Genomic DNA, 19,994 nt, shown 5'->3' on the forward strand with positions numbered 1-19,994 from the left:
ATTTCAAGTCAGATAGTAATGATTTCTGGAAGTACATGTGATAGAAAATAGCATTACATGCTTGTAGATTTTGTATCTTCCATAACATGTTGACACTGTGGTGAGGGAAAACAAAAGGAAGAAAGGAAAATACACACACACACACACACACACACACACACACCACAGTAAAGACAGTTGTAATTTTAATTTTTCTTCTCACTGAAAAGAAAACTTTGCTAATATTTATGGAAAAGATGCCATGAGTATATCTTGTAGCCTGAGTAACTACTATGGAAACAGATTTATTAAATGTACTAGTTATTATTTTTTCTTTCTGCCCTTTTAAGAAACTTTATATCTAGTTCTATTTTTCCCCTTTAAAAAACAAAACAGGGCCTGGATTATTGCTCAACAGTTCAGCATCTGCCTGGCAAGTGTAAGGATGAGAATTTGATTCCTGGTATCAAAAAATAAAATTTAAAAAGAGTTTGACACAGTTTAGTGTAATTTTTATTTTTTCACAATAATACAGTATACAAATGAACATGAAGAATTTCTAAAGTACAGGTACTTTTAAAGGAATACAGGAAAAAACGAAATTTGTAACAAGCAGGCTGTCAATAATGTAAAGACTTGATAATTCAAAACTTCACAATAAAATCTTGATTGAATGCTATGATCCCACAGGCATGCAGAAGTACAAGATAGGGACACAGCAGTATCCAAATAACACATAGACATTTTCAACATTCTTCCCATGAAAACAGTTTTGGAGGATATCCTGCCATCTTTTCCTGATAAATTTTATCAAATGCTTCAGCTTGGGCTACAGTGAAGTGATTCTTCCAGTCCCCCACAGTTCCTGGGAAACACAGCATAGAAATGTAGATCAGATTTGGTAATAGTGCGAAAGGCTTCAGAACATCTCCCTGATTAGCTCCTATGATCCATCTGACACAGAGACAGTAGCTGACATAGCTGAGGGACCAGTTCAGAGCCAATAGCCTTTCTATGCCTGGGTGCCTACCATTCATACGTCTACCTTCACAGAAACAATTTCTTTCCCCCGCCCTTCCAGCAGAGCCTGTATGTATAATCTGTTCACTGCAAAAGTGGCTCAGTCATTTGAAACATTTTGAAATTGTTCCTTCTCAACAGTCGGTTTTTACTGGTTAGCAGGAGTCAATAGCATTTGCCATGTGGGTTAACATAATACATTATGTGGGCATACTCAGTTTTTCTGTGTTGGTATCTCAGTTTCTGAATGTGAGTAATTCACAAACCTACATGTCTTGTAGATGTGTATTTCTTGTTGTCTTTCTACTTGACTCAAAAATCTTTCAAAAGCTTTTGTATTTTTTTTTTTTTTTGCTTGATCTCGCATTACAAGATAACACAGACTGGGTGGGTGATTGAAATAATAAGCATTAATTTTCTCACATTCTGAAGGCTGGAACATTAGCTAATGGTTCTGAGGGTCCTGAGGTCTTAGAGGGTCCTGTTGTAGATTTCTCTCTTTGATTGTAGATGGTCAACTTGTTCCACGTCTCCAAACTGTCCTACTTCTATGTGTGTGTCACAATTTCCTCTTTAAAAAAAACTAATAATACTTAGCTATAATATGACACAATAAATTTTGAGCAAATTTAGGTCCCTGGGAATATGGCCTTGAAGGTAATTGTTGGAGAATGGAGAATTAAGGCTTAATTGGTGTCTACTCTGAGCACAAAATTGAAACTCTTAGGCATCTTAACTATCCACATTCTGTTCTGGTCAAGGGGAATCTCTTCCATGTCCCCTGATATATTTTGAAAGTAGTGCATTGTTTCTTACCTTTTCTCAAAAGTGTGAAACCCTCAGTAGTATAAGCATGAGGCAACAGGGTGAAATTGGACATTTCATTTTCTTTCATGAATTGAAAGGAGCTATACTTGAGGACTAAATCTGTTTCTTCAGGTTTTAACTTCTTTCCTAAGAATTGACAGATCTTCTCTACAGTGCTTCTTGTGTCCTAAAGAAAAAAATAACAAAAACCTAAAAGTAGAGCAGGAGGATTGAAGAGGAAGGACAAGGAGGCTACAAGAAAGTAGCTAACTAACTTAGAGTAGAGAAATGATAAAGACAATCAAGATTTATCAAAGACAGAAAAATCTGAGTTGCTTCAAGAGGTGGAAGAAATGAGACAGGTAAAATGAGATGGCCTGAACTGTGTGCGTCGTGCAAAGATAAAGAAGTCCAAGTGTGATGGCCTACAGCACATGATAGAAACAGGACCTGGACCTTCCATTGCCAATATTAGAAACACAGATAGACCACAATAATCCTAAGCAAGGAGATATAAAGTGGGAACTAGAGAAAAAATAGTTTTAATACCAACAAACAAACAAACAAACAAAACACTGACTGTTTCAAATAATGTTTAGATAAGACAAAGCATTTACACGATCCCATAATACATGATCTCAATAATTACTATTTACTAAGACAGTAGGATGAAGATAGAAACTTTTATAACAAGAAAGATTTTGCTTTATATCTATTGCATGGTACCCAGTTAACAAACAAGAAGGACACACAGATATGGATAGAAGTAAAGATATATGCCTTCTGTGGTTTGAAAAAAGGTTGTTGAAACAAGTCCCTTTAGATGTAAGTTCAGGATTCACAGCTTCTTGCAGCAGACAGAATTGATGCAAACACAGAAGCCAGAACTGAAATAGCCAGAGGATTGTGATAGGGAGCTTTCTTCTCTCCTGGAGTATAAAGCCAGGGTTTGTATTATATTCACTCTTCCACTGTTTAATAGCATAGTATTATTTTCACAATTATTCCTTATTACAAAATTTATGGGTACATTTTAGATGTGCATAATAACCACATTCATTAGAGAAAATTTATATCTACACATTATACTTTTTATTCTTATTTTTCCCCCAAGCCCGCCTTCCATTTGACCTATTTTCCTATCTTATTTAATAGAGCTTTACTTCCCTTCCTTCCATTTTTCCATTCCCTTTCTTTCTTTCCTCCTCGGTCTTCCTTTTGTTTCCTTCTCATTTTTTCTTCCTATTTCCAAATATTTGGTAGATATTTTGGTCCTTACTCACCCTTTTAATTTCTCCCAGTAGAGAAACAATGTGATATTTAACAGCTATGTTTCATCTGAATTTGGAGTTTTGACTCTTTTTCCCTTTCCTTCCTTCTCCCATCTCTCTCCTTAATTCGCTTTCTTTTGAATAATTTAACCTGTTTCAAAATATCTTTTATATATGGGGCTCTCTATTTACACATTTGGTAGCTAATACCTGTGAAATGATGTGACATATGCACATTGAGCTCGATTGATTTCACTTAAGAGTATGTTCTCAGGTGCATCACATTACATAGAAATGGCTCTAGTTATAATTCTGTTAGGATGAATAGTACTGCATCATATTTAAAAAAAAAACACACGTTTGTCCTTTTCTCAGTTTCTGGGAAATCTGGTTATTTCTAACATCATCTATTGCAAACAGTGCTGCTACAAACATGCGTGTTCATATATCCATGTGGTAGAATGGTTTAAATTGTTCTAGGAAGACACCCAGAAAGGAATGGATGGATGAAATGGGATCTCTCATCTTAGTTTGTTGAGGAATCTCTAAAATATTTTTTAAATGATTGCACCAATGTACATTCCAACCAGTAGTGCAAAAAGTAACTTATTCCCCATAACTGCTTCAGTATTTGTGATTGGTTGATTCTTTCAAACTAACAATTCTTTCTGGGGTGAAATAGAATCTTGGTGTTCTTTCTACTTACATTTCTTGAATGACTTTTAGTGTTGAAAGATTTTTACTTGGCTTTTTTGTACATCTTCTGAGAAATGTGTATTCAACTCAGATGCCTATTTTTGGATTAGGTTTTTTAATTTGATGACTGGTTATTTTCAATTTTTCATATGTTATAGACGTAAGTCATTTGACTGGGGAACAATCAGCTAAATTTTTGCCCACTCTGTGTGGTGCTTTTCATTTTGGTAATTTCTCTTGCTGTGCAAAAAAATTGATACTATGGTGAGATTCCTGGTGTTTACTCTTTGTCGAATGTCCCATCAGATCAGACTTTGGTTTATAAAATCTTTACCTACAGTGATGTCTTCAAGATTTCTATCTATTCTGTCTTCTAGAAATATTTTTTAATATTACTGATTGATTTCCTGATGATAACCATTCTTTCTAGAATGAGATAAAATCTCAGTATTATTTTAATTTGCATCTTTTGAATGACCAATGATATTGAATATTTTTTCATACATTAATTTGCCATTTGTATTTCTTCATCTGAGAAGATGATTATACTCATCTCAGATGACTTTTTTGCATTAGGTTTTCAAATGCGGGCAGCCTGAGTTTTAAAGATACTTTATATGTTCTCGATAAGCATCCTTTGTCTGAAGGACAAATAGTTATAATTTTTTATACTTTATGTATTGTCTTTTCACTGTATTGGTAGTTTCTTTTTTTGTGCACAAGTATTTTAATGAGATAACATTTGTTGATTCTTTGTTGTATTTCCAATGTGGTCTCGAATTTGCTCATGAAGTCTTTGCCTGCCCCTACTTCAAAATTTCTATTTCTCTTCCAAAGATTCACTGTCTGTGTTTTAATATTTATGTCATAGTCCCATTTGTATCTTAGTTTTCATCCCGTGATAAACACATGCCCAGTATTAGTCTTTGGAGTGTGAAAAGCTATTTATTTCCAGCCCTATTTATTAAAGAGACTCTTTTTCTTCCAGTGAAAATGTATGGTTTCTATGCCAAACAGAGATGGCTGAGTGTGTTTGGAACTATGTCTTCATCTTCTGTTGTGTTCCATTGATCCTCAAGTCTAATTTTTGCTAGTCTATGCTGATTTAGACACATTAGCCTTGTAATATAATTTCAGATCATGAGTTGCTATGTTGCTGGACTTGTCATGTTGCCCACAATTGTTCTGATTCTTGGCCTCTTCTGGTTTCCAATCAATTTAGCAATGTTTCCTCTAATTCTGTGAAGCGATATTAAAGGCTTTTTGTTTGGAATTGCATTATATATGCATAATAGTTTTTTCAGTTTTATCTTTTCCCTATAGTGAGTTTTCATATCCATGTTCAAGGGATATCTTTCCATTTTCTGGTAGTATCTTTGATCTGATTTTTGAAATTACTAAAATATTCAATATATAGATCTTGTATTTCCTTTCTTATACTGATTCCTAAATATTTCATTATTTGAATGCCATTGTGAAAGCTGTATTTTCCCCTAAATTTCTCTGTGTGTTTATTGTTGGGGGCTAGAAATGCTACAGTTTTTGAGTATTGCTTTTGCATCAAACTATACCAGTGAATTTGATTATTATGCCTGCTGATTGTTTGGTTAGGGTTTTTATGTCTTCTTTTAGGATATCATGTCATTGGAACATAATTATCATTAAACATCTTCCTTTGCTATTGTTATTTCTTTTATTTCTCTCTCCTATCTAATCATTCTGGCTAAAGTTTCCAGTGATATGTTCAATAGGATTGGTATTAGTGGGTATCCTTCTGCAGTTCTCCAAGTGAAAGCTTTCAGGTGTTGCCTGTTTAGTATGATGTTGGCTGTTGGTTTGTCATTGGGGACTTTGGTCAGATTGAGATAAGACCATGTATTGAAATTCTCTGTAGGATTTTTATCCTGAGAAATTGCTGAACTTTATTAAGTGCTTTTTCTGTGTGTGTTGAGATGATTATGTGATTTTGACTTTTGATGTTTTGGCATGATGTGTTATATTTATTGATTTGCTTATTTTGAACCATTTCAGCATTCCTGGGATAAATCAAAAGTAATCACGATGTATAATCTTCTTGATGATATTCTACATTCTGTTTGCCATTGTCTGATTCAGGATTTTTGAATTTATGTTCATGAGGGAGATTGGCCTGTAGTATTCTTTGTTGGTTGTTTCTTTTTCTGGTTTAGTGTAAGGGTAATAAATGAGTTAGGCAATACTTTTACCCTGTCAATTTTGCTGTGTAATTTCATGACTAATGGTAATAAATCTTCACTAATTTTCTGTAACATTCATCTGTATATTCAGTAGGACCTTGGGCTTTCTTTTTTTCTCTTTGTTTTGGTCTTCTTCCCTTCATTCTTCATGTGTTTCTTTCTTTCTTTCAATATTTGCTTTTTTTTCTTTGTACTTGGGATTGAACTCTTGACCTTGCACTTGCCAGGCAGGTGCTTACACAGTTAAATCCCCAGCATTTGACCTTTTCTTTAAGGGTGAAATTTTAATTACATTTTAAATTTCATGGAGTAATATTGAGGCATTTAGCATTTTTATGCTTTTGGATTCAGTTTTAGTAATTCCTTTGTATCTAGGAACCTTCCTGTTTCTACTGTGTTTTTTATCTTTTAGAGTAGATGTCTTAGTTACTTTTTACTGGTTGTTGAGACAAAATACCTGGAGCCCAAAGTTGGAAAGGAAATGATTATTTCTAACAGTTTTCGGAGGTTTCAGTCCATCCTCAGTTGGTTTCAAGGCAGGATGGAATGGCTGGGCTGCAGTTTATGGTGGCTGTGAACAGCAAGGCAGAAACAAGCAAAAGAGAGCCAGACACACCTTCTTCCTGCCATTACATTGTAGCCTGTCTCCACCCATATGTGGGTGAAGCACCGGCACCATCAATCCAAGCACCATACAATGAACCAGTCGCAAACGCACAGTGCAAATGCATGAGGCCTGGGCATGACTAACATAAACCATGACAGCAGGGTTCTTCAAATAAATATTGATGACCTTCTGAATTTCCACAGGATTCATTGTGATTTTACACTCTTCATTCCTGCCTCCGTGGATTAGTTTTTCCTTTGATTTTTGATAAATTGACTAAGGGCTTATCAAAATATTTTTTAATTTTTCAAGTGACCTCTTCATTTAATTGATTCGTTATTACTTATAATTGCACCTCTCATTTGAGGTTTGATATTTATTTGTTCTTTTTTATCCTCAGAGTTTGAGGATCAAGGTCAGGTTGTTTATGTTAGTTTGTCCTATTTTCCTGATGTGACAGCTCATTGCTATATGTTTCCCTCTTAAACCTACTTTTATTGAATCGTATAACTTCCTACAGGTTGTATAAATATTATTACTTAATTGTAGAAAGTGTCTCACAGCACCTGCCTCTCAGGTATGATATCCTGAGTTCAATACTCAGTTTCTGAGAAATATTGTAGAAACTCTTAAAGTTCTCCTATAATTTTATGTGAAACACATTTCGTATGGTAAAATCATAGACATTTGATAAATTCAAGTCCTTTACATTTACTTAGACAAATCCTATGTGTTAGTGTGTTTAATACTTTAAAGAACTTCACATGTGCCATTGAGAAGAATGTGTATTTTGATGCTGTGTTGTGGAACACTGTATAGAAATCTACTATGTCCTTTTGTTAGAATATTTGTTTTAGTTCTGATATATCCTTGCTGATTTTTTCCCTATTTGATCTTGTTGTGATAGTGAAATATTAAGGTCCCCCATTAGAAATGTGCTTATATTTATATTTTTTATGTCCTTTATTATTGGTTTTATGTAGTTGGGTGTACTGATATTTGCTGCATATATATATATATATATATGATTGTTTTGCTTTTTCTTTATGTTTTACCTAAACACATAAACACTTTGTTTTGATCGATCTTGCCTGAAGTTTATGTTGTCTGCAATACAGTAGCTTTTTTGTTTTGGTGGCTTCCTGCCACAGGGATTCTTGATTTCTATCCTTGACTTTCAGTCTATGCTTTTTTGGGGATTAAATATGTTTCCTGTATGCAACATATTGCTGAATTTTCTTGATTCATTTTTCTCATATGTTTGCATTCATTGCTAAATTGAGAACATTTACCTGGAAAGTTATCACTGGTGCATGCTGATTATCCTTCTCATTTTATATTCCTGTTGTTGGTATCTTTATTTCTCTTTTGAAAAATTGTTTTTCCTGCGTTTTGGCTTCTTTTCCTTCATGCTATTGTAATTTTAGACTCATTCATAACTTTTCTTACAATGTCTTTCAGAGCATTTTGGAGAGGATGGTAAATGATTATGAATCTTTTGTTGTCCTTCACCATAGAAGAATGTTATTTCTGCATTAATTTTACTAGATAATTTTTCAGAGTGTATCAATCTTGTTTGATGTTGTTTTCTTGTAGCACTTGAAATATGTCATTCCAGGCTTCTCATGATTTCAGAATTTGTGTTGAGAAGTCTGCTGTGATTCTGATGTTGTTTCCTTTATAGATGATCTGTTTCTCTTTTCTAATATCATTCACTATTGTGCACTTGTGCCAAATTTCTGAGACCTTGTGTACTATATGCCATAATACAGATGGATTTTTGGCATGAATAATTGGAGTGGGATAACCCACACTTATTTAAACGTAAAATTCTTTACCTTTGGAAGTTATCTGCTATAATCTATGTGAAGATAATTTTAATGCTTTTGGAATTCACATTTTTGTTAATTCAGCTAAGATTTATGTTGTTCTTCTCTCATTAATTTTTCAGCTCTTTGGGACTTTGTATTGTCCCTTGTTATTTTAAGATAATTCTGTTGTCTTGTAGTCAATAACCAAATTCTGTTTTCTAGATCTGATAGTCTATCAGCATGTTCATTCAACCTATTGCACATATTTTCAGTGGGATTGTTTTCTTATGTTGGGCATACATGGTTTCTTTTATATTTCTGAGCTCCTCAAATTCTTTGTGTCTATCCAAATACATTAGGTGTGTCTTTCATTTTGTTGCATTTTTCACCAGAGAATTTAACTTTTCCATAGCCATATGTATTTTTTTTTCATTTCTGCTTCTATCATTTCAGGAAGATCCAGTATATCATTTCTAATTCTGTCTGACTCTTTGTTCTCTGTTTTTTACCTGGTTTTGTTGTGTGGATGTCTTGTGTTGCATTTTGCTTCTTTTCTTGTCAGTTTTTAGGTTTTTTTTGTGTGTTGTGCTCATAGATTTTCTAGGGTGCTTAGCTTTATCCCTAGCATTCACATTCCCCTGTGAAGTGTCTGTTTCCTCAAAGCTGTCCTCTAGGTGATACTTCATTCCATGTCTATGCCAAGTTCCTAACATCCCATTTTATTGAGTTCTAGAAGTTAATATTTACTTGGCTCAGCACTCTGACCTTTCGTCAGGCACAATGGTGATGATTTTTAACCCAATCACAATGTTGGGATACAAGGTAGAAAAACTGACTAAAGCATTTATGGCATCCTGGCTATGAAAGAGCATTTATCAATGAAAATATCAGCAAGCACTGCTTAGCAACAGAAAAACTTTGTTAACTATTAATGTAGCACTTTTAAATGTAGGAGCAGTCTCTGCAATGACATAGCTTCACCATATTCTGGTAACTGGTATGCAGTGAGTTTCCCCTTGTATATTGATTTTAAGATGTTTGAGTGGTACTAAAGAAGGGTAAGTAACAAAGCAGAGTTTTGAAGTAGCTGAAATATAGTAGAAGCAATAGAGACATGCCAAGGACCTTCAGTCAGTGTTTGGGAGACTGGAGAATAATGAGGAAAATGGAAGGAAAAAACAATAACCAATATTGAAACAATACAATACTGATAAAATATTCATTCACATGAAGGTATCATAAACAGAGAGGGACAACTGAGGAAACAGAGAAAGATGAACAGAGCAAAAGAAACATACAAGTAAGAAATCTAATTGATCAAAAGAAAAAGCAATAAAATAAACCAAGAAAAACTAAGCATCAAAAACAAACCACTGTAGCATAACAAAATCCTCCACAAATCAGCCAGATAAAGAAAGCTAATCAACAAAAGAAAGAGAAACAGAGCAAAATTCCTCGGATGCCCACAATTCTTTGGTAGTACTGAATTCACATTATAGTGATGTGTTGTGTAGTGCCAAGTTTTCCATGGAATTTGTGCTGTGTTATGTGCTGATCTTGTTCTCTAATTGTGGGAGCTAGTAGTGGTATTCAGAAGACAACTTTTTGGGTGTTGAATTTTCCTTAATGTGTTTGTTTCTTTGATGCTGTCACAGTTGTCACACCCTTAGTGAAATCCAGGGTTTTCTCCCAGATCTTTGTGCAGTCATCTTCTTCCAAATCTTGCTTGACAGTTTCTTTTCCATACCAGTGGCTTCTGTTATCCATTCATTGTTGGAAAAGAGACATGCCCTTGTCCAACACTAGGACAAGTAGGTTCCCTTACTTCTGCCACTGAGTTAGGGCTGCTCTGTGTGCTTCAGGCCATAAAAGCTTTTCTGGTCCTTTTTGCACTAAGTGATTTTTGTCAACCACATAGGCAGAGCCTGGGTATTCTGGCTTCTACCTCAGAACTGATTTCCCTCAAACTTCATTTCCATCTGCCAGCAGTCTGCTATTACTGGATGCTTCTCACCCGATTCTAGTCAGGGGCTTTGTCAGTGAAATGACCCAGTTCTGTTTTCTGTGGGTTTTATTCTGTTTCTTTTTGGGTTAAGTGGTGTGCTTCTATTGTACTTGTGTTTATGTGTCTGTGTGCAGAAGTACAGCATTGGTTTACCTCACACACCAAGAGATGCTTTCATTTGGCCCCTTTAGATACAGTGTCCTACCACCCACGGAGGTGGAAAGAAATGTGCACTGCTTGCTGAGAGCCTAATTGAAATGCTTGAAAATCTGTGCTTTTAAATATCAACCTTTGAGTATGTACATATAATAAGTATAGAAAATTTTGAAATTCATGAAGTACAGTATGGGATATTAATGTTTATGCAATGTGTCATGATCAGGTTTGGCTTCTTGGCAGATCTTTCCAATCATATAAATCTCATTTGTTTGTTCTGGGAAATGTTACATGCCTTTGTCAATTAATTTTCTGTAAACTACAGTTATCCTTCTAAACTACAGAATACTAGAGGTTATCCCTCGTGTCCAACAACATCCCTTTTCCCACCTTCAGGATGACAGTATTACCTGATGTCCTTCCCTCTCCTGCAGTATTTCAACACTCAAAATGTTCACGTGTATTAACTTCACTGCTTCACCTTTTTTTTTTAATCAGTGAGACGGAAATTACAGAGCACTGGACACATCTCTGGAACTCTCCAGGTTAACAGTAGCATCATAAGCCCTGCCCCTAGAAATTGTCCCGCTACCTGTAACCATCACACTCTGACTTTGGATGTGGAACTATTATTTACACATTGTGAATTCAAACAATGTAGAAAACCTAAGGATATCATGAACCAGAATCAGGAAGAGACACAATTAAGGGAAATAAGACAATAGTGTTATTCTCACACTTCCTGAATCTTTGTGAGTGTGAACTTTGAAAAGAAAGGCAGAATACAAATTCCTGAGATAAAAGCTGTCATAGAGAGTACAGGCTTTGAGGAGAGTGTGCTGATTGCACCACACAGGTTACCTTGATAAGATCTTCATAACTCAGCACGAGGACGTTTTCCATGTCTCTCATGGACAGCCAACCACGGACATGCTCAAACCACGATCCATATATCACTGCATGTGGGGGTGCAGAAAGTGTGACAGACTACAAACTCTACAAATTAGAGGTCCATGTACAAATTTCACTTTTCCTCCTCCCCTGTCTCTTAATTAAGAGACAACTCACAAATTAATCATATATATTTTCAATGTACACCATAATTTTGATACATATATTAAAACCTAGTGACATAAAACAGCAAAAACGAGATGCTTGCTCTTCAAGCCAGATATGGAAAGGGAGATCAGTAAGTAGACTGTAACATGTGTGTCTCATTGTTTCACCAACAGTATGGTCTACCGCTCCATCAATTATCTACCAAATGCCTTTCACCTGCCTCATGGTGGACAGGTACTACATCTTGTAGAGATACCATATTTCTTTATTCATTGATCTGTTGACGGTCATACAGGTTGCTTCCAGGTTTAGCTATTGTAAATTGTGATGCTATAAATAAGAATATATATGTATCAATGTAGTATGATGATATTAAATCATTCTGTGAGATACTTTGAAGGAGAGTGTCTTGGCCATATGGAATTTGTATTTGTACTTTACTTATTTATTTAATTAAACAAATATATTTTTCTTATTTGTGTTTAGTTTGTCTGTATCTTTTGCCTGATTGCTCTGACTTATGTTTGAAGTAGTATTCTAACATGCATAAATAAAAAATGAACAAATAAATAAATAAACTTGTTACAATCCTCCTACATCAGCATGTTGAGTGCTAAGATCACTGGCATGCAAAAACATTCCCAGTTCATGTATTTTTCATTTGATAAAATCCATGTAGTAGATTATTGCTGCTATTTGTTCTTCAAATGTGGTTCTGTTTAGAATATCCTTTCTAAAACCTATGACATCAAGTGTTTTATTTATTTTATATTCTAGTAGGTACAATGTTATATTTTAAAGCATTCTTTCTAAAGTTATCAGTGTGTGACAATGATAGCAACTAAAGACACTTCAGCGTAGTACTTGAAACATTAGTCACAGCAGTGAGGCAGAGATACAGACAAATAAAAGAAATACATAATGTATAATGTACTCACATTATCATTATTGGAAGACGACTTGATATTCTACATACAAAACTGAAGTTGTACACAAGGATTCATGTAATTAACAAACAATTTCAGCAGAAATGCGAACCAGGAGCAACACCTTGATTTCAATGGCAATTTGGGATATAACTGAGTTCAAAGTCCCTTGAGCATCGGAGTGAAATCTGGTCACAAAAATACCATGAAACAAAAGAAAAGAAAAGGAAAAAAGAAAAGATTGTTTCTATAATGCAAGAAAATGAAAGGATATATAAAATTCAGTATCTACAACTGATATTGTAAAAGTTAATGAGACTGTCAAAAAGAAAGAACTGGGATGGAGGAAAGCAGAGAAAAAGTAAGGAAAACAAACAAAAAAAGAAGACAAGACTAGACTTAAATGACTAGCTGCAAGGCAGAAGTGTGTGACAACCAACATTTCATTGCTGCCCCCCAAAAAATACCCTAGGGATAGAAGCACAAGCTTCTTTGTGCACCTTAAACTTTATGCAGATAACCCACACAGCTGCTGTTGTAGCACTCACACCTTTAATCCCAGTGTGGGTCAATCAATCAATCACAAATTGGATCCATGCACCTCTGAAAAACTCAAAGTCTATGATTCCATGAGGTTTTACAGGGACATCTAGACACAAACCAGAATGCCAATACAGCAGGATGTAACATCAACACACAAAAATCATTAGTATGATAGTAAACAGCATAAAGAAAAAACACAATAGCTTCAAGATAAATGAACTTCCTTGGAATTAATGAATGCAAAGATTTGAAGGAACCCTACAATCAAAACAGCAGTAGTCTGAAAGGAAGAGTCTGAAGAGGATGTGGTAAATTGAGAAGATGTCCTTTGTTCCTGAATATTCCAAAAAATATTGCTAATGGCTGTACTTCCGAAGCTGTTTTATAGATTATATAAGTCACAGTCAAATAACAGCAGTATACTTTACAGATGTAACAAAAACAGTTGTACTGTTCATGTGAAAACATAAAAGATCCTAATAGCAAAAGCAACCTGGGGCATCAGGAGAGAAACAAGAGGCATCACAATACCAGATGTCAAACTATATTACAAAGTTAGCCATGCAAACAGCATGGTTATAGAAAAAAACCAGATACATGGGCAATCCAAGAAAATGAAAAACAAATAAATATCATTAGACATATTCAGATATTAGATCATTGAAAACGAACTAAAAGCTTATGCTGGAAGAAAAAAATCCTATTCAGAACGTGGTGCTGGACCACTGGGAAGATGATGGTGTGGTAAATAGTAGAGAATACAGACTCTCTGAGTGTAGCCATCAAGATGCTGGAATATAGCATCATGAAGAAGACAAGAAGGAAGAAAATGGGTCACCTGGAGCCAGGGAGAACCTAAAATTGAATTGAAGCCCACAGAGAGAAAAAAGAAAAACTTCAATGAAGATGAATGGAGTTGAGGGTGGCACCCTCTCCCTGATAGAGGGACTCACTGTGTGAGAGGAGCTGTTTGAACCTGGATGTGCACGGTCATTGTAACAGTGATGGCGGCTGACCATGGAAGCCTCGGCAAGTAGACACTGCAGTACAGGGGATCAGCAGATGTGGAGACTGCAGTGGATTGTGATGAGCGCTGAGGACTTAGCCATCCCATAGGGAGACAGAAATGAGCTAGAAGCCATTTTGGAGATGAGCTGGATAAACTCAAATCCCAGCAATATAGCTGGCTTCCTTTAGCAGCTCCTGGTTGTGCACACACCCATAGAAACTGCTTGAGATTATCCACTACTTCATCATAAATAAAGTGCTGCGTTCCTATTAGGATAAATTAGCATTATTCAGAACTCTATCTCCACAGGTTGTCTACTAGTTCAATGACAGGGAATTTTGTTAGTGGACTATTTCTTTTTCATTAATTTTCTATTCTCTTCCCCTTCTATGTTTCTATCTGAGTGTGGAAGTGGTTCCCAAGCTCTTTGTGGGTGTGGTGCTGTTCTGTTCTTTCCTTTATGTCCTCAATTTCTCTTTATCTTCAGTCTTTTACACAATTCCCCTTAAGTTGACATCACCCACTTTTGCTCTCCAAATGTACTTCTGATTTCTTTCTCTTTATCCACTTTTGGATTTTCTCTTTAATCAATTTTTAATTTTAACCTAAGTGAGAAAAATTGCCACACTGCAGACTTGCATATTACATATAATTATCTGGTTTGTTTCACATTTTTTCTACAATCATAATTCTAGTTCATGTGTTTAAATGTTGCTAGATAAGTTTTGGCTCATTTTGTTATTGTTTAGGCTGTGGTTGATGCTATTGGTAGCACAATAACTAAAATTAACATAGTTCTGATAATTCATAACTGATATTGACCAATGCTCACAGAAAATGTGGTGTCATAGGGCCAAACAACCATGAACAGGCCAAACAATCTCAGCAGTATATACTTGGGAAGCATAAAGTCCTCTATTCAGTCCCCAGTTGGAAAAAAAATAAGAAAAACTTCCACAAAAGCAACCCACCTTTCTCAACTTATAAACATCACCCCCAAAATTGAATTAAAAAACAAAAAGGTAATAAGAGAAGACACTAAAGCAACATACAACCTCAGATATGCAGTTCATCAACTGCAAATTCAGTGAGCAATGAGATGGGACAACCCAAGGGTCTCCCCAATATCTGCCTGAAGGGGAAAAAACAAACAATTTGGATGAACATCAGGGATGAATGAAATGGGAAATAATCTTTAGGGTAACTACAGAGATTACCAAAATACATAGCATTCTCATTATGTTAGGGCTGACAAATATTTAAAAAGTCACATTTTATGATATTATGGAAGTTCAGCATAGGAAATAAATGAAATCCCTAAATCAAATTCAAGCAAATATTCATGAGAAAAAAACTCCACTTGAAAATATAAGAAGTAAATGGGCCAATGCGAAGAAAAGATCTCAGACACGAAAGACAGCTTGCAGCTAGAGATGAGGAAAAAAAATATTGCTTAAAATAGCAAGGGACTGTGACAAATCAATCCAGCAATTATTTTAGATGAGTTTAACAATAATAACTTAAGATTAAATGGAGTCAATGAAAAAGCAGGAGATACCACAAATAACATTAAAAAGTTTTCAAGGACATAATGACAGAAAAATTTCCTGGTAGAAAAAAGGAATTTGACATGCAGATAAATGAGATATATTGCAATGATACAAAAAAAGTCTATAGCCCAGCATATCATTGTTAGGCTTCCAGAAATTCCACATAAGTATAAAATCCAAAAAGCCGATAAAGAAAAGAAACCACTCATCTCTACAGCAAAGTCCATGAGAATTACAGATGACATCTTAGCACAAAGTCAGAAGTCAAGGAGAGCTTGAAGTACTCTAAGTTCTAAAGAAAGCTAATTTCAGCCAAGATTGATATAACCTTCAAAACTGTCTTTAAAAATTGATGGAGAAGTAATATACTTACATGCTGAAGAACATTTCAGGAAATTCATAAACATCAAAATAGCACTGCAAAAATATTCTTAAGGGCATTCTACAAATAGAAAATAAGACTTCTGCTCCACGAAGCTGAACAGAAGAAATCCAGCAATGTGGACAAATAAATAGAGAGGGGAAAAACAGAGCATTGACCAACAGGAAAATAATGTGGCAAATATAAATTAATAAACAACACTTTACAACCATCAATCTTAATGGTCTTTATTCACCAATCCAAAAAAAAAAAAAACCCCACTGGCAGATTATATCAACAAGCAAGATCCAACAATTCGTTGTGTACAAGAAATACACTTAATCCAAAAATAAATTCAAAGAATAACAATCAAAGGATGGAAAACATCCTTTCCAAGAGGCAGTAACATACAAAAATGGATGGATTTCTATTTCATTTGCACACAAAGAGAATTTTCAGTCAAGATTCATTACCCAAGAAAAAGAAGGCCGCTGTCTACTCATTAAAGGAAAAATTCAAAACAGGAGAAAACAATAATAAATATATATGCAACAATAGCAGCACATCCAATTATATAAAGCAATTATTAACAGACCTGAAAAATCACATAAACTCTTTTGTAATTGTATTGAGAGACCTCAAAATCCCACTGTCACAAAAAGGTAGGACAGATAGACATAAAATCAATAATGTAATACCAAAATTAAATCAAATTTTTGAACATATGGACTTAGTAGATGTCTATAGAGTGTTCCACCCCACAACATTGGAATATATTTTCTTCTAAGTTGAACAGAACACTCTCTCCAGAGTAGAGAACCCTGGTAGCTCATAGAGCATGCTTAAATAAATTCAAAGAAATTGAAATTATCCAATGTATACTATCAGACCACAGTGCAGTGCAATTGGAAATCCATGCCAAATAAAACCATCAGAACTTCATAAACACGTAGAAATTAAATAGTACACTGCTGAACAACCAGTGAATGACAAAGGAAATTAAAGAAAAAATTAAACAGTTATGCCAGTTGAATGGTAATCCCAATTCAATATATGAGAACTTACAGCATTCAGTAAAAGCAGTCTTAAGAAGAAACTTATATCAGTCAACATACATATTAGGAAAACAGAGCATACACAAATAAACAACTTAATACTGAACCACAGATGTCTAGAAAATGAAGAACAGAATAAGCAAAAGGTTTATACAAGGTAGTAAATTATAAAAACCAGAGCAGAAATCAACACACTGGAAATTAAGAAACCTATGTAAAATATCTTTGTATTGAAGAGTTAGTTGCTTGAGGTATTAAATAAAATTTATAAACCCTTAGCCAACCTTATCATACTAAGGAAAGAAAAGACTCAACAACATGTAATTAGGAAACAAACAGTTGAAATCACAACTGATCCTTAAGAAATCCAGAAAATCATCTATATCTACTTTGAAAATGTGTACTAAAATGATGGAAAATGCAGAAAACATGGCAAATTCCTAGATATGTATGACTTACAAAGCTGAATCAAAAGGCATTGAAATGCTGAGTAACCCAGCATCAATAAATAAAATCAAAGATGTATTTAAAAATTATCAACAAAAAAAAGCTCAGGGCCTGATGAATTGCCTATGAATTCTACATGAAATTTAGAGAAGACCCAACACCACTACTTGTCAAACTCTTTAATGAAATTGTAAAGATGCAATATTCCCAGCTTCAATCCTGTAAGCCAGCAATACTCTGTGGCCAAAACGACAGAGAGACCATACTCAGAAAGCAAATCTTAGGCATTCTCTCCAATGAACACTGATGCAAAAATTCCCAGTAATATATTGGAAAAAAGACTGAAACAAATCACCAAAGACTATACACCATGATCAAGGAGGATTCACCACAGTGATGCAGGGATGCTTCAAAATACATGAATCTATAATAGTGCTATGCCAAATTAACAGAGCCAAGGACAAAAGTCATATGATCATCTCAATGGATATAGAAAGAATTTTTGGCAAAGCCCAACATGCATTCATGATAAAAAAACTCTACAGAAAATTGAAAAAGATGATCTTTATCTCATTGTAATAAAAACCATCCTGATAAAAACTATCTCATTGTGATAAAAACTATCCTCATTGTGATAAAAACCACAACAGAAACCAACAGCACACTAAAAGGACCAAACATGAAAGATTTCTCTATAAATCAGTAATGAGACAAGGACGCCCACTACATTTACTGTTATTCAATATAGCCTTGGGAAACATACCAGGAACAATTAGACAAGAAAAAGAATAAGGATAGGAAAGGAAGAAATTAAACCATTGTTATTTGCTGATGACTTGATACTCTATTTAGATGACCCAAAAACTCCAACCAAAGACTTCTAGATTTAATAAACAAATTCAGTAACATAACTGGTTACAAACTCAGCTCTCAAAAAATGATAGTGTTCTTGTACACAAACAACAAACTTAGCAGCATAGAGGTTAGGGAAGCAATACCTTATACAACAGAGTCCAAAAAATGAAATACCTAGGAATCAGTCTAACAAAGGATGTAAAACATAGCTACAATACTTTACAAAAGAAGATTGAAGAGGTTATTTAAAAATGCAGAGATAACCTGTGCTCTTGATTCAGAAAAACCAATATGGAGAAAATGGTCATACTTCCAAAACTGTTGTACAGATTCAATGCAATGCCAAACAAAATTCCAATAGCATATCTAAGTTAGAAAAAAATCCTAAAATTTATCTGGAAACAGTTTAGCCTTAGAATAGCAAATGCAATCCTAGGCAATAAAGACCAGAATGGGGACATGATAATCTCTGTTTTAAAATTATACTATAAAGCTACTACCAAAAATAACATTATGGTTCTGCAAAAACACAGATCTGATGATTAATGGGAAAGATGAGAATATGCAGAAATGACTCCAGAAACGCTAAGCCAACTTCTCTTGATGCATCAGGCTAAAGTCAGAAGACACTGAATATCTTAACATTAACACAGAAACATTAAATCTGCTGGAAGATAGAGGGGCTAAAATTCTTGAAGACACTGATGTAAGCAAAGAAATTATGACCAACACCTGGATTACACAGAAACTGTCACAAACAATCAGCGACTTGGATCTTACCCTACTCAAAAGCTTTTGCACTGCAAGAGAAACCACCAAAATAGTGAAGACACAATCAAACAGAAAAGTGTTTGCCAGCTGTTCCGCAGACAAAAGACTACTACTGAGAATATTAAAAATACTCAAAAAAATCAGTCTTCTTAGCAGTAAGCCCTATTTCAAAAACAGGCACCTGAAATGAATACACACTTCTCAGATCAACAAACACAACAAATAAATATGTGAAATATGTTTTACATCACTGATCATTTATGAGATGCAGATTAAAACAACACTGATGTTCCACCTCACTCCAGAAGAATAGCTACTGTAAAGAAATCAAGCTATAAAAAAGGATGATCTTGAGGCTTTTACGTGTAAATGGAGCCAACTTGAGACTATGGTCATAAGTAAAATAAATAATATTCACATTTTTAAGAATTGCATTGTCTCTGTAGGTTAAAATTAAATAATAATACTAGTAATAAAACACTGAAAGAGTAATAAGATCCAAAATGTACAGTAGATATTGTAATAATGAAAGGGAAAAAAGTGACCAAAGACCAACTTGTATGTATGCACATATAACTATACATATGTTTAAATATGCAAGATACATAACATACTACTAAGTTTTTATTAGTTCATCAAAAAGAATAGTTTGTGCTATTATTGTTCATTATTTAGGCTTTTATTTTGTAACTTAAACAATTACTTCTAAGATAACAGTTTGTAATGTATTATCTACTGTTGATTACTTTTTAAAAATTCTACAATTTTTTACAATACTTCTTGCTTTTTTAAAAGAAAGAAATACTAAAAAATTAAAAAAAAAACCCTACAGACAAAAAAGTAGAAAAAA

The 19,994-nt window shown here is 34.4% G+C and overlaps 1 protein-coding gene across 1 annotated transcript in view; it reads right to left on the reverse strand.

The window, feature by feature from the left end:
- Window positions 1-474: 474 nt before the first annotated feature.
- The window catches only part of Std1 (3 alpha-hydroxysteroid sulfotransferase), a 28,535-nt gene continuing 9,015 nt past the window's right edge, over window positions 475-19,994 (reverse strand). The window contains 3 exon segments of the mRNA NM_001172893.1: window positions 475-844; window positions 1,816-1,993; window positions 11,430-11,524. Coding sequence (NP_001166364.1) covers window positions 726-844; window positions 1,816-1,993; window positions 11,430-11,524 — 392 coding nt within the window. The 3' untranslated portion in view covers window positions 475-725.

Source organism: Cavia porcellus, unplaced genomic scaffold (assembly GCF_034190915.1).
Source record: "Cavia porcellus strain 051 isolate PalLab524CR breed Dunkin Hartley unplaced genomic scaffold, mCavPor4.1 scaffold_7, whole genome shotgun sequence".
Taxonomy (NCBI): domain Eukaryota; kingdom Metazoa; phylum Chordata; class Mammalia; order Rodentia; family Caviidae; genus Cavia; species Cavia porcellus.